General features: G+C 46.0%; 1 protein-coding gene across 2 annotated transcripts; it reads right to left on the bottom strand.

Moving 5' to 3' along the window:
* Nucleotides 1-13,388, bottom strand: LOC732796 (serrate RNA effector molecule). Of its 2 annotated transcripts, none has more exons than NM_001308505.1 (12): nucleotides 12,975-13,388; nucleotides 11,009-11,076; nucleotides 10,612-10,666; nucleotides 3,479-3,553; nucleotides 3,173-3,247; nucleotides 2,959-3,006; nucleotides 2,776-2,844; nucleotides 1,812-2,603; nucleotides 1,671-1,719; nucleotides 1,380-1,597; nucleotides 1,098-1,301; nucleotides 1-362 (listed from the first exon to the last, which is right to left on the bottom strand). In NM_001308505.1, the coding sequence occupies exons 1-12, from the start codon at nucleotides 13,184-13,186 to the stop codon at nucleotides 302-304; spliced, it is 1,926 nt and encodes a 641-aa protein (NP_001295434.1). In that variant the 5' UTR covers nucleotides 13,187-13,388; the 3' UTR covers nucleotides 1-301. The 2 variants fall into 2 exon arrangements, with proteins under 2 accessions (NP_001295434.1, XP_008663998.1); XM_008665776.3 differs by having other exon boundaries at nucleotides 3-362; nucleotides 11,009-11,254; nucleotides 12,975-13,345.
* Nucleotides 13,389-13,912: the final 524 nt, after the last annotated feature.

Below are 13,912 nucleotides of genomic sequence, written 5' to 3'. Positions count from 1 at the left end.
TGCAGCGACAAACGAACCCCCGCCCTATTTGCCAAGGTACGTACATGTACATCAATGCTGGGCTGACCAAAAAAACAAAACACTGATGGAAATCTTTCACCTTGTTTAATGGGGAGAAGTTGTAATGTACTTCCTGTGTTTCGTTTTACAAAACACTGAGAAGCTGACATCTCAGTGGTCGCGACACAAAAAGCCTGCCGGGGTTTCCTCCGCGGCGATTCTAGAAAGAGCAAGGTGTTTTTCTCTCGCGCTAAAAATGTTGACTACAAAGGTATCTGGATGCACAAGAACTGGAGGAAGTCTACAAGCTTCGGTAGTCCATGACAGTCACTTCGTCCTCCGGAGCATCGAGGTCTTGGTAGCTGCAAGCACGGTGAGGTCAAGAACTGGTGAGAGGGTGTACCAAACAGACGAAATGTTTGCATCGCTAGGTATCTGGAAAGACGTACGTCCTAGTCAAGCATTTGTTATAAACTGGCCATATTCCACACGATCATAATATGGTTGCAGAAGTACTAGAACATGGTTGAGACTTGAGAACGACTAGGACTGCAGATAGCAGTGTCGGTAGAGATGGCTGCACAGCCAAAGCTCCTGCGGCTGCTTGGGTTGTAAAGTGAGGCAACAGCTGCTGCTGAATGAATGCCGCAGCGGTTGCTGCAGCAATCAGAAGCGAACAGAGTCCCATAATCCAAAATTCCAACCATTCTTCAACTAGAACATTTTCCAGTGGCAGCAAGCAGGAGTTTTAATCAGCCGATCAGCTTAAATTTTACAGTCAAGTGTTCAAATTTGGTACTCAAACTCACAAGAAATGGCCAAAACAAAAACCAAGGACAGACCTACTACCAGAGTCTCCCACATGAGTGAGGTCCGGAGGCTCCCAATATACAAATCAAGGCAAAATGTAAAACAGAATGATATCAAACTTAAGTTGGCAACGGATAAACAGTTACGCATTGCTTTGTCTCACTGTCAAAGGCCTCGTCTCAGAATGTGGCAAATGAATTGTTTTATTCAAAGAGTGATGACTTCATGATCATGAGAAACGCAGTGCAAAGTGCAAAGAAACTTGAGATAGACAAGTAAATACTAACCTTCGTATTCTGCGAGGATCATGCATATGATGAGGGGAAGGAGCGCCAAAGATTGGGGATGGGCCACGCATTGAAGGACCACCACCCGTCCCTGCTTTCCTAGGATGTGGACCTCCGGTTGGCTCAATAGGTGGCGGCGCACCCTGATCTCTCAACATATGCATGGCAACTTCGGGTGGTGCGGGAATAAACGGTCCGAGCGGACTGCATGGAGATGAGCTGGATGAGTACATCGTTGATCATTCAAAATTTAAAATCAGCAAGCAGAAGTTGCAGGCTTACCCAGCACCAGGCACAGGCATTAGAACCGGGGGAGCAGGGATATCTGGAGGGAAGGCACCATGCATAGCTGGATCACCAAACGAATCATAAATAGGATCATCGGGATTTTCACCAGACCCATCACGTTTTGGTGAATCAACATTCCTGTCGAACCTATGATTCCCACGCTCATCCCTCAGCCGACTCTCTATTGGTGGCCTTTGTCTGCCTTTTCCCCTCTGAACATTGATCAGTACAAACAGTTAGACAATATAATTTGCAAGTAAACACAAACTTAGTAATGGGGCTTACTGGAGCAGGTTGCTGCATGATAGGTGTACCACCAGGCGCCTTTGGGTCACTGCATTCAAGATAAAAATTTCTCATAATCATCTTGCAATTTTTGAACCTGGCTAACTTAATAGTTCAAAGAATGGGTTTGCAGAAACATACTTCATATAGTTCTCAAAGTAAATATCCTCTCTCACTTTTGAAGTTAGATCAACCACCAAGTCTGCATGCTTCAGTTTAAGATGCTTCTGGACAAACTCAGCGGCATGGAAAAGTTTCGTGCAGCCCTTGGCTCCACATCCATATTTCCACCCATATTTCTCATCCCTTATTTTCCTCACATATGGATCCAAGACTTCAGTAGCAGCTCCATCAATCTTCTCCTTTCCTTTCAACATTTCTAATGGATCCTGACCTTGAATTCTGTCTTGCCAGAATGAATCAAGTTTATTCTCCCATTCAGCACCATTTGAGCTAGCCCCATTATATGTCCTTGCATCAGCTTTCACATGCCTTAGGCCTTTAGGTTCATTTGTCTCAGACATACCATAATAATCCACACCATGGATACGCCATAAATAAGTAACAAGAGTGTCCAGCAACTCAGCACCCTCAAGACCCTTCACAGTAGATGATCCTTGTATTATAACAATTGGCCCCACTGAACCATGTGACTTATCCCTGTCTGACTTTTCATGGTCACTACTTGAGAGAACGTTGTTTTCAATACCCTTCTCAGAATCAAGTTTACGAATGAGAACTTGAGCTTGCTCAATGTCAATTCGAATTCGACGAACCTCGGAACTAACTGGGTGAGCCTTGGAAGCAGCATAATATGAATCATCAGAACCCTTTCCATGTTTTCCCTTTTTACCATCCCCTTCCACAGCATCTAGATTTTTACTGCTATTATTTCCTGATTTGCTCACTGCCGAACCCGTCAAACCTGGACCGCTATGCAGTACAAAAAAGTGTAATAATTAATACACACTCTTAATGAATGCATGTGTGTGCGCGTGTTATTGGGTGACCTGTGTGTGAGTGAGAGAGTCATCATGAGTGCAGGTGTGTGTGTCCTTGTGCGCCGTGCGTGCGCATGGTGTGTGTAAGAGAGAGAGCATCTCACATGTCCAGATCTCCACTTTGCAATTTTAGGAAGAAATCATTTGCAGTAGTTCTTGCCAGTTCATTCCTTCTGTTTGAATAAAGGGTAGTGATAGCTAAGATGGCAGGAACGTTAAAGAAAATGCATTGAAAAAATGCCAGTACATCATGAAGACGACAGAAATAGACTAAGAAAGTAGCAAACCTTTCAATGACATTTTCAAGGTTTGTAGGATGGTACTTATTTCTTAACCTACAAGAAAAAGATGCAAAATTAAAAAGTTATTGAAGAAAATAGGAAGATATATCAAAGGATGATACTTATTTCTTAACCTACAAGAAAAGATGCAAAATTAATAAGTTGTTGAAAAAATAAGAAGATATTAGATATATCATAGTGTAATATAAAAAACAATTACCAATCTTCATTCTTATGGAGGTCAAAGTATGCTTTCTTCTGAGTTGTGATGTATTCTGACTTGTACCCCTCGTATCTATGAATAAATAGGATCAACTAAAACGTCAAACTGGATTTCACATCAGCCATAGAAAAAGTGAACCACACACAGCAGAAATGCGCATTCCACATCAACCATACAACAAGTGTACCACACACAGCAGATTGATTCTTTTGATTAAAGGGGAGAAAATTTATTTGCGGTAGAAACGTATACGGTATGCCTGCCAAAAAATACAGTACAAAAAAGGAAGGTCTGGTACACAACCTGCTTTGAGCTTCAACTGGTGAAACGTCATCTTCAAGTTCCTGAATGAATTGCTTGTATGACATCAATCCTTCCCTGTAGAGCATCAGTGTTGATCACTCTGGATGTTTCCCGTGTTTTTTGTATATAACAAAAGGAAAAAAGCAATAGTAGCAAATAAAAATAAGTTAAAAATGTCAATTAGATCCATCTTAATGTTTTTCCTTCATCCTTCTATTTCTACTTTAAATAAAATTAGCCAATATGACTTAACTATGCTTTTAAATCTGGTCTATTCCCCCCATAGCTAAAGAGATGGAAGGAAACTAAGATGCTGTTTGGCTCCTAAAAATGTAATGTTGTCTGTTCACGCAGGGAAATAGAAAGTGTTACTTGTGTTTGGTTAAGGTTGGGCCGTAATCAAGTACGGCGTAATTAGATACCCATCTATGGACTTTTGATTCCTCCCCTCCCCAAGCATTATCGCATTACTGGCTGCCGCTGCACAAGCGCTTTTGCTCCCCCTGACTCCACAATAGTGTTACCATGCCCAACCAAACAGTTCACGTAATCACTGCTCCCTCCGCGATCCATTCCCAAAACCATTCACGTTACAGTGAGTGAACCAAACACTATCTAATATGCAATTCTAGATGGTTGATTCAAAGTGTTGTGATGACGCGAAAAAAATGATTTTGTAGTGTTCACATGAGATTGTCTGCGGCAGCCACTGCTTTTCCTCAGTATATCTATATCAGATGGGAAAGATATGATCACTTTTCTTCAGTTGTTTAGTGCAGATAGTTCAGTCCGTAAAGAGTCTATTGTGCTTAAGGATGGTAATGGATCGTGATCCGAATGTTTCTTCACAAATTGCTAGGGCCCTAAATTATTTTTAGTTCAAAAATGAATAGAAATACGATCCGATCCGATCCTTACATTTTATAGTGTAAAATTTAGAGCCCATTGTCACCCCTAATTATGCTAGTATTTATTACTGTTAGAAACTGTATCCTGGCTGACGCCTGGCAGATATGCCGGCCGCCCTATATGGAAGTATTGTCTCTGATATAGATAGAGAGGATTAGGGGAGGATCTCAATCACTATGATTGAGGATCTGATTGTACTCTAGATCTTTCCTTAGGTGTAGAAGGCTTCCTTTTACCTCTCACCTTCCTCCCCTATATATACCTGTACATGTGCTGTCTATCAACATCAATATACAAACACACGCTTCCAACTCTCTCACATGGTATCAGACGCCTAGGTCCTGATTCCTGCCCTCCACCCCCGCGCGCCTCCTCTACGGCGCTGCTTCTCCCCATGGCCGACCTCCAGCCAACCTCTCCGGCCATCACCGATCCTGACGGCGACACCTCTGCTGATTCTGAGCGCGCGGCCCTGGCTGCCCGTGAGGCTGCTTTGGCTCGCGCCGCCGCTGCAGAGTAGGACGCCGCCCTCGCCCAGCGCGAGCGCGACGCCGCCGACGCCCGCATCCGTGCGGCTCTCGCCCGTGCAGCTCACGAGCGCGCGGCAGCGGCCCTCTCTCCCCCCATCAATGACCTCACCTCCGACGGCACTGGTGCTGACTCCGTCGCCCAGCTTTCTGCCGCTCTTCTCCAACACGAAGCGGCTGCACTTCTCAATCTGCACGCTCAAGCCGTCGCCGTGCAGAACATTCGGGCCCTCGTTCCACTCCTCCTCGACGTCAACTCCACCTTCTACTCTCGGTGGCGTGAGTCCTTCCTCCTAACCCTCACCAAATTCTCTCTGGATTGCCACGTGCTGTCTGATGCTGTCCACCACTCGCCCGACTGGACTCGCATGAACGCCGTTGTTCTGTCTTGGATCAACGGCTCCATCACCGACAACCTCGCCGATACGATCTCCGAGCGCGGTGCATCTGCTCGCGTCCTGTGGCTCGCCATTGAGTCCCAATTTCTTGGGAACCGCACGACGCGCACCCTATACGCCGACCAAGCTTTCCGCTCCTTCACTCAGGGCGACCTCTCTGCAGCTGATTACTGCCGCCGCTACAAAAAGCTTGCCGAAGATCTTCGCGATCTTGGCGAGCCGGTCTCCGACAAGACCCTTGTCCTCAACATCATTCGCGGCCTCAACGAACGCTTTCAAGCGCTCGGCCTTCACCTCCGTCGCACCTCTCCTCTCCCCACCTTTTTGCAGGTCCGCGATGATCTTACTCTGGAGGAGCTCACCATGACCAATGCTGCTCCTGCAGCAGCTCTCGCTGCTGTTACTACACCACATGGCGAGAACAGCAGCTCCAAGTCATCTACACCCACTGCTCCCGTTGGGCGTCCTTCACATCAGCGTCCGCCCTCTCACCATTCCGGGGGCGGTTCCGGTCATGGCTCCTCCTCCGGACAACGCGGCAAGCGAGGCAAGCGCGGTGGTAGAACCTCCAGCAACAGCAGCAGCGGCATCATTGGCCCTGCACCCTCTTCCAACTACAACTACTACAACCCTTGGACGGGGGCCATCTACATGTGGCCTGGCCAACGTCCACCTTCGACTCCTCGTCCGCCTGCTGCCTCGCCCCCACCACCACATGCCTTCGTCGCCGGCACTCCTGGTCAGTGGGCTGTCCCTGCTGCAGCATATGGGCCGCCCCTGCCTACGTCGATCCTTCTACGCCTGCACCCGTCTGGGATCAACACACCCTCGCTGCCAACTTCCAAACTGTCACTCTTCAGCAGCCACCCCAACAAGAGTGGCACTTTGATACTGGTGCCTCCAGTCACATGACATCTGACGCTGGTATAATATCTCATCCCCCCCTCTTCCCAGCATCTTCCTACTCATATTGTCGTTGGCAACGGCCATCTAATCCCTGTTACCTCCACTGGCACCACTCGTCTTCCCTATAACCTTTCTCTTCATAATGTTCTAGTTTCCCCCTCGCTCATTAAGGATCTGATTTCTGTCCGTCAATTTACCACTGATAATAATTGCTCTGTTGAATTTGATCCTTTTGGCTGCTCTGTGAAGGATCTTCCCACTCGGCGCGAGATCTTCAGATGTAACAGCTCTGGTCCACTATACCCCCTGCGGTTCCCGGCCTCTGCTCTTCTTGCATCTACCCTATGGCACCAACGACTTGGACATCCCGGTCACGCCGTTTTATCACATTTAGCGCAGTCATCCGCAATTTCCTGTAATAAAAATACTAGTACTCATCCTTGTCATGCTTGTCAACTCGGACGACATGTCCGTCTACCATTTCCTATTTCTTCCTCCCGCGCCACCTGTAATTTTCAGTTAATTCACTGTGACCTCTGGACATCACCCATCACCAGTGTGTCTGGCCACAAATATTACCTTGTTATTTTGGATGACTGCTCTCACTATTTATGGACATTTCCGTTACGTCTCAAATCTGACACCCTTTCCACCTTAACCAATTTCTTTGCCTACGTTCGTACGCAGTTTGGTGTCCCTATCCAGAGCATCCAGTGCGACAATGGTCGCGAATTTGACAACCTTCAAGCCCGCAATTTTTTCTCCTCCCATGGAGTCCATCTGCGCATGTCTTGCCCCTACACTTCAGCTCAAAATGGTAAGGCTAAACGTGTCATCCGTTCCATCAACAATATAATCCGCACCCTCCTCGTTCAATCCAGTGTTCCCCCCAATTTTTGGGCTGCGGCTCTTGGGACTGCAACATACCTCCTCAACATCCTACCCACCAAAACACTCGCACTCTCTACACCGCATTTTGCTCTCTTCGGTCACAACCCATCCTATGACCACCTTCGCGTTTTTGGCTGCAAATGCTACCCCAACCTTTCTGCCACCACTCCACATAAATTATCCCCTCGCTCCACTCTTTGTGTCTTCCTTGGCTATTCCCCCCACCACAAAGGCTACCTATGCTTTGATCGCCACTCCAATCGCACCATTATCTCCCGTCATGTGGTTTTTGATGAAACCTCGTTTCCCTTTTCTGAGGCTTCCCATCCACCCCCACCAGCGGCCTTCGATTTCCTTGACAATTACACTAACCCGGTTGCAGCTCCTTTTGGACTGTCGCCGTGTCTTCTTTTTCAGGTACTCGTATGCCACCACCACCCCCACCGGTGGTCCCTTCGCCGGCTGTGCCCCTCGTCTCCTCAGAGGTGGCATTTCAGCCACTTGCCGCGCCAGCTGGGCCTGCCCCGATGCCCCAGTCTCCTGCCCGGATGGCTGGTCTCCCAGGCGCATCGGCACCAACAATACTGCCGCCTGGGTCTACTACCGTGCCCGACGTCCATAGAACGACAGCTCCTGCTGATCGTTTCTGCGGACGGGTATACTCTCGACGCCCGCCCACTGCTACTGCTCCAATACCTTCTCCGACGACCGCCCCTGCACCACCTATTCCTGCTGGTGCAGTCCCTGTCGATCCAGTGGTCAACCACCACAGGATGACAACTCGTGGCAAGAGTGGTCTTCGGTTTCCTGCTCTTTTTGAAGCCGCCGCACTGTCCCCCATTCCGAGGACATATCGCGCAGCCCTTACTGATTCAAATTGGCGCTCCGCTATGGAACAGGAATATTCTGCTCTTATTGGTAATCACACTTGGGACCTTCTGCCTCGACCGCCGAATTGTAATGTTGTGACTGGCAAGTGGGTTTTCAAACACAAGTTCAAAGCTGATGGTTCTCTTGAGCGCTACAAGGCAAGATGGGTTCTTCGGGGTTTCACTCAACGCCCTGGTATTGATTTTTCAGAAACTTTCAGTCCAGTGGTCAAGCCAGCTACAGTCCGGACCGTTCTTTCCCTGGCTCTCTCCCACAGATGGTCGATTCACCAGCTTGATGTCAACAATGCTTTTCTTCAGGGGACCCTGTCAGAAACTGTTTACTGTGTTCAGCCCACCGGTTTTGAAGATTCCACTCATCCTGACTATGTGTGCCGTCTCAATCGGTCACTTTATGGCCTCAAACAGGCCCCTCGTGCCTGGTACAGTCGATTTGCTTCTCACTTGATTCAAATTGGATTTGTTGAGGCCAAGTCTGACACTTCATTATTCGTCTACCACAAGGGTACAGATATGATTTACCTTCTTCTTTACGTGGATGACATTGTGCTAACTGCTTCGTCCATGAATCTTCTCCGGCGGACTATTACTGCTTTCCAACAGGAATTTTCACTGAAGGATCTTGGCCCCCTTCATCACTTCCTGGGCATGCATGTTCAACAATCTGCCTCTGGCATCACTCTTTCTCAGCGCCAGTATATGATTGGGATACTTGAGCGAGCTGGTATGAGTAACTGCAAACCCTGTACAACCCCTGTTGATATCAACCCCAAACTTTCAGCCGACGGTGACCCTGTCTCCGATCCCACGGAATTCCGCAGTCTTGCCGGCGCACTACAGTACCTCACCTTCACCCGTCCGGATATTGCGTATGCTGTTCAACAAGTCTGTCTCCACATGCACGGTCCTCGGGAACCTCATTTGGCTGCTCTCAAGCGTATCCTGCGCTATATCCGAGGCACTCTTCAGTTGGGCCTTCACCTCAGTTCCTCTCCGCAAATGGAACTTGTGGTTTACTCTGATGCTGATTGGGCTGGCTGTCCAGACACTAGGAGGTCTACTTCCGGTTATGCTGTTTTCCTCGGTGCTAACCTCGTCTCATGGTCTTCAAAGCGCCAGAACACGGTCTCCCGCTCCAGTGCCGAAGCCGAGTACCGCGTTGTTGCCAATGCAGTCGCTGAAGTCTCCTGGTTACGCCAGTTGTTGACAGAACTGCATGTTCCTCTCCCCAAGTCCTCATTGGTCTATTGTGACAACATCAGTGCTGTTTATATGTCCTCCAATCCTGTTCAACATCAGCGCACCAAGCATGTGGAAATTGACCTTCACTTCGTCCGAGACAAGGTCGCCCTCGGTGTTGTTCGCGTGCTACATGTCCCGACGACTTCCCAGTACGCCGACATCTTCACCAAAGGCTTACCATCAGCAGTCTTCACTGAATTTCGGACCAGTCTTACCGTTCGCTCCACGGACGCTAACACTGCGGGGGGGGTGTTAGAAACTGTATCCTGGCTGACGCCTGGCAGATATGCCGGCCGCCCTATATGGAAGTATTGTCTCTGATATAGATAGAGAGGATTAGGGGAGGATCTCAATCACTATGATTGAGGATCTGATTGTACTCTAGATCTTTCCTTAGGTGTAGAAGGCTTCCTTTTACCTCTCACCTTCCTCCCCTATATATACCTGTACATGTGCTGTCTATCAACATCAATATACAAACACACGCTTCCAACTCTCTCACAATTACGATAAATGGAGTGAGTGTACACCTAGGGTGGTAATGGATCACGATCCAAATGTTTTTTTTCCACAATAAGTTAGGGCCTTAAATAAATTTAGTTCAAAAAATGAATAAGAATAGAGCCTGATCCTAATCCAATTTGATCCTTCAATTTTATAGCGTAAAATCTAAAGCCCATCACCACCCCTATGTACACCCCACACAGGTTCAAGTCCTATTTGGCTCCAATTGGGTGCCCATTTTCCTCTTAATGAAATTGCTTAGTCTCCTAAATAGGTCTAGGCTCTAGGGTTTTTTTCAACACTACACAGGACAACCCCATGTATGTCCTATATCCTTTTTTTTCCACAATACATAGGACGATCCCATGTACACATCTTAACTGTTTTCGAGTCGAAAAGTCGAGTCGTGCAACTACCAACTAGTAGACTAGTCGTGACTAGTCGAACATAAGCCGATGATTATTTTTATATAATTTTCTATATAAGGTAAGCCCAAAAACATGATGAAACACTAAAAACACCTTGTTTAGTATATCTTCATCCATCTTCATCTTCTACAATACATCATTAAACATAGTCTTGTAGCAAGTCTTCTACTGTTCTCTCTAATTTCAAAAAACTTGTTTATTCTCTTCTATTGTTTTTTTCTTTCTTTGTGTGTTTTTTCTTTTCTTCTTTCTATTTTTGGTGGGTGTTCTCACCCTTGTACTAAAACCTATTATTCCTTCAATAATGCAATGAAATGCAACTCTCGTGTTGTCTTGCATGAGAAAAATATCTTAGTGAAAATCATGACAATCTTGAAAGAGTTGATCCTCATGAAGTAAAAAAGAATACATAAAGCCAATCCAGATTTATATATGTACCTACGACTGTTCCCAGGACCCTCATTCCATCCACCACGTCCAGAATCCGACCAATCTATACATCATATGGAAAATTATAGTTGAAGGAACATCACTACCAAACATAAGTAGCTTGAAATGAAAAAACATATGTATGAATTGATTCCAATGTGTACAGTGCATATTATGCCGTGTGCTTGACACACTTGAAGACTTGACTTAAAAAAATATTTGCTATGAATTGTGATCCATTCCAATGTGTACAATACATATTATGTTGTGTGCTTGACACACTCAAAGATCAAGAAATTGGCACTACCTTTTCAATCTCCTGTCCAACTTACAACTAATAATATCTTTACAAAATGGAAATTTGAAAAGTAACAGGTAATGGCAATCCTGGCTCACTAATTCATACCTGGTGCACGATTCGTATATTGACCATCACCACCTCTTCCTCCTACACCACCAAGACCATTTCCATACCTAGGAAACAAATCACAGAAACTTCAAAAAACTGACACAGTGCTCAAAAGATGTGCAAGAAAAATTGGGGACTGTTTTAAGAAAACTCGTCACAGAATCTCCATCCTTTCTGCTCATAGTTATAGCACTGCCTAGAGTTCCAAAATTGAAACAGAAAACCCATGTGTAGAATTAAAACCTGCAATGAATTCAAAGCATCAAAATATATTTGCTTAATGCAGAAAAAGTAACACTACGAGCTTTTGGATACACAAATTTAATAGCACATTCTCATCATAAGGCAGAAGAAAAGGTTGTCTAGTGTCAATTGAAATCAGTTGACGGCTTTACTGGATCATCCCACAAAATGCCTTCTCTGTGATCAGGAAGAAGAAACAATGCAACACATTCTGGTGCAATGTGTTTTTGCTAGGGAAGTTTGGTTCTGTATCCTCTCTTATTGGGCTGCAGCACCTCACTCCAGCAACTGTGGAATCTGGTTTTCTAGCCTGGTGGCATAGGTCAGAAATGACAGCACTAAAGGCACAAAAGAAAGGTTTCAATTCAGCAGTGATCCTAGTGGCCTGGTGGTTGTGGAAACACAGAAACACCTGTGTCTTTGACAGGACTTCCCTGGACATCTCTAGGGTTACTCAAGACATCAGGGGGTATGCCAAGTTGTGGTGCTTAGCTGGGGCTGCAGGCCTGAAAAGTCTGTGGCCTTAACTCAGGAGGAGTTTAGGCCTGGTCGTTTTGTCTAGTCACCTTTGAAATAGCCCTTTAGCATTCTAGGTTACCACCTATGGTTGGTGGATTTTGTATAGGTCTATTTTGGATTGGACCTTTTTTCTTCTTCTTGATATAATGATGTGCAGTCCTCCTGCGCGCTCGAGAAAAATAATAATAATAAACTACCATGATAATCTCATCATTCCATCCACTTGCACATATGCGACCATGATCAATTTCCAACCTATGACACTAATCTCAACAGCTTCAAAAACTGCCACATCATTCAAATCGACGTGCAAGAATAGTGTCAACAAACCCATCACATGTTTTACTGCATTTCTGCTCACAGCTATAAGCCACATATAGTTCTCAGATGGGGACAACAAAGCCCATGCAGATAAAATTGTGAAAAGCTATTACATATGCCATGTACCACCAAAATATGCTAGCTTCACATGAAAAATGGACATCATAATACTTTAAATATACACAAGTTAAAAGCTATTGATGGCACATGAGCACAGTCACTCCAGGAAGCTCAGGTCATTGATGGTGTTGAAGTGATTCCAGAGCTAAACAGAAGAACTAGGATAGCCCAGATATCCGTAACGTGATGAAATCTCATTTGCAGTGCCGCACACCCCAGGACACAACCTCTCTGATTCCCACAGCTAGACCTATCTGAAATAGCAATTTCTGATAAGCAATGCTCAGCTCCAAACTAAACTCCTGATTCCGTCACACACTTTATCGTCATGTTCCTTCCCATGCAAAGTTCTCAAACAGGTTGAACAAATCCACACGAAGAAAAGTGTGGATGGGTATTACAGTTGTGAGTTGTGACACATCATCAACAGATATGCTATCATAGGGCTTCGGATGTACAGATCATCAATAACGCATTCAGTCAAATAGTAAGCACAGTCACTGCAGGAGGTCAGGTCATTGAGAAATTGACAGTGCTAAACATATTCAGAAGCTAAATCCTTAATGTGATGAACTGCAGGTCACAATATCTATTATCTGATCTACACATATAGACCAAGCCAAAAACAGCGATGTCCGGTTACCACCATACAGTTCCAGTGACAGCAACAAGTAGAGCATATAGCAAGCTCCGATCTGCTGCGATCAACCATATACATGCATACAGCAAGCTAAACTCCTATAACACCGCGGCCACTCACCTCCTGTCGTCCTGTTCGTGCCCTCCGCCGCCGACTGGGCCGAGCCGGCGCCGGTCGAAGCCGCCACCGCCCTCCTCCCTACGCTTCTTGTGCGGGCCGGGTGGCGGGGGCCCGGGCGGCGGCGGCGGGAGCACTGGCGAGGCTCGGCCCCGCTTGCGGTCTCCGCGGCCGACGGTGGGAGGAGGAGGCGACGCGTCGGCGGCCTCGGCCATGGCTGGGGGGCCGGCGAGATCCTTGCTAGGGCACCCTACAGTCTGCCGCGCGCCCGCCTCGGTATGGAAGGATCTCTCGTCTCGGAACGTGTCGGGTAGGGCTGGGATTTGGGATGGGGGAGAAATCAATCGGACGGAAACGAAGCGCCGGGGTCCGGGAGACGTGCGATTGGACTATGGAGGGAGAATCTGCATAGCGAATGCAAACCCACTCTTTAGAGCACCTCACGTTTATCATGTGATACCAGCGTTTCCGTTGTTTTTGTTACGGTTCTTATATATTACTACGTGTTGCAACGGGAAGATAAAATACCACGATAACTCATGTACAAATGTGTTATAATATTATAGGAAAAGGTTTCATAATTTATTTGTAATCCTACCCATACATTAATATACAAAAACACTAATTATTATTCTATATTTTTGTTAGTATCAATAAAAGTAGATGTTTATATACCTTAAAAGATATAGGTGTATATTCGTCTATTGCTATGGAATCAATATGATAAGATACATTGATATACAAAAATACTAATTATTATTCTATACTTTTGTTAGCATCACTAAAAGTAGATGTTTTCATATCTTAAAAGATATAGTAAGGTACGTGCCAGAGTAAGTCACTTTTTAAGGAATATACTCTGACATCATGAACTTAGAAAACTTGCTAGCAGCAATCCACCGCCTACTGCTTGTCTGTCTAGAAGAGGTAGGCAGCTCCCG

The sequence above is a fragment of the Zea mays genome, chromosome 1, assembly GCF_902167145.1.
Source record: "Zea mays cultivar B73 chromosome 1, Zm-B73-REFERENCE-NAM-5.0, whole genome shotgun sequence".
Classification (NCBI taxonomy): Eukaryota; Viridiplantae; Streptophyta; class Magnoliopsida; order Poales; family Poaceae; genus Zea; species Zea mays.
This window is presented reverse-complemented; position numbering and strand designations above follow the sequence as displayed.

Coding starts and splice junctions, on each gene's coding strand:
- LOC732796 (NM_001308505.1), bottom strand. CDS start 13,186: ATGGCCGAGGCCGCCGACGCGTCGCCTCCTCCTCCCACCGTCGGCCGC. Junction 3,554..10,611: donor GGTCCTGGGAACAGTCGTAG/GTACATATATAA, acceptor GATGCTCTACAG/GGAAGGATTGATGTCATACA. Junction 1,598..1,670: donor TCATGCAGCAACCTGCTCCA/GTAAGCCCCATT, acceptor ATCAATGTTCAG/AGGGGAAAAGGCAGACAAAG.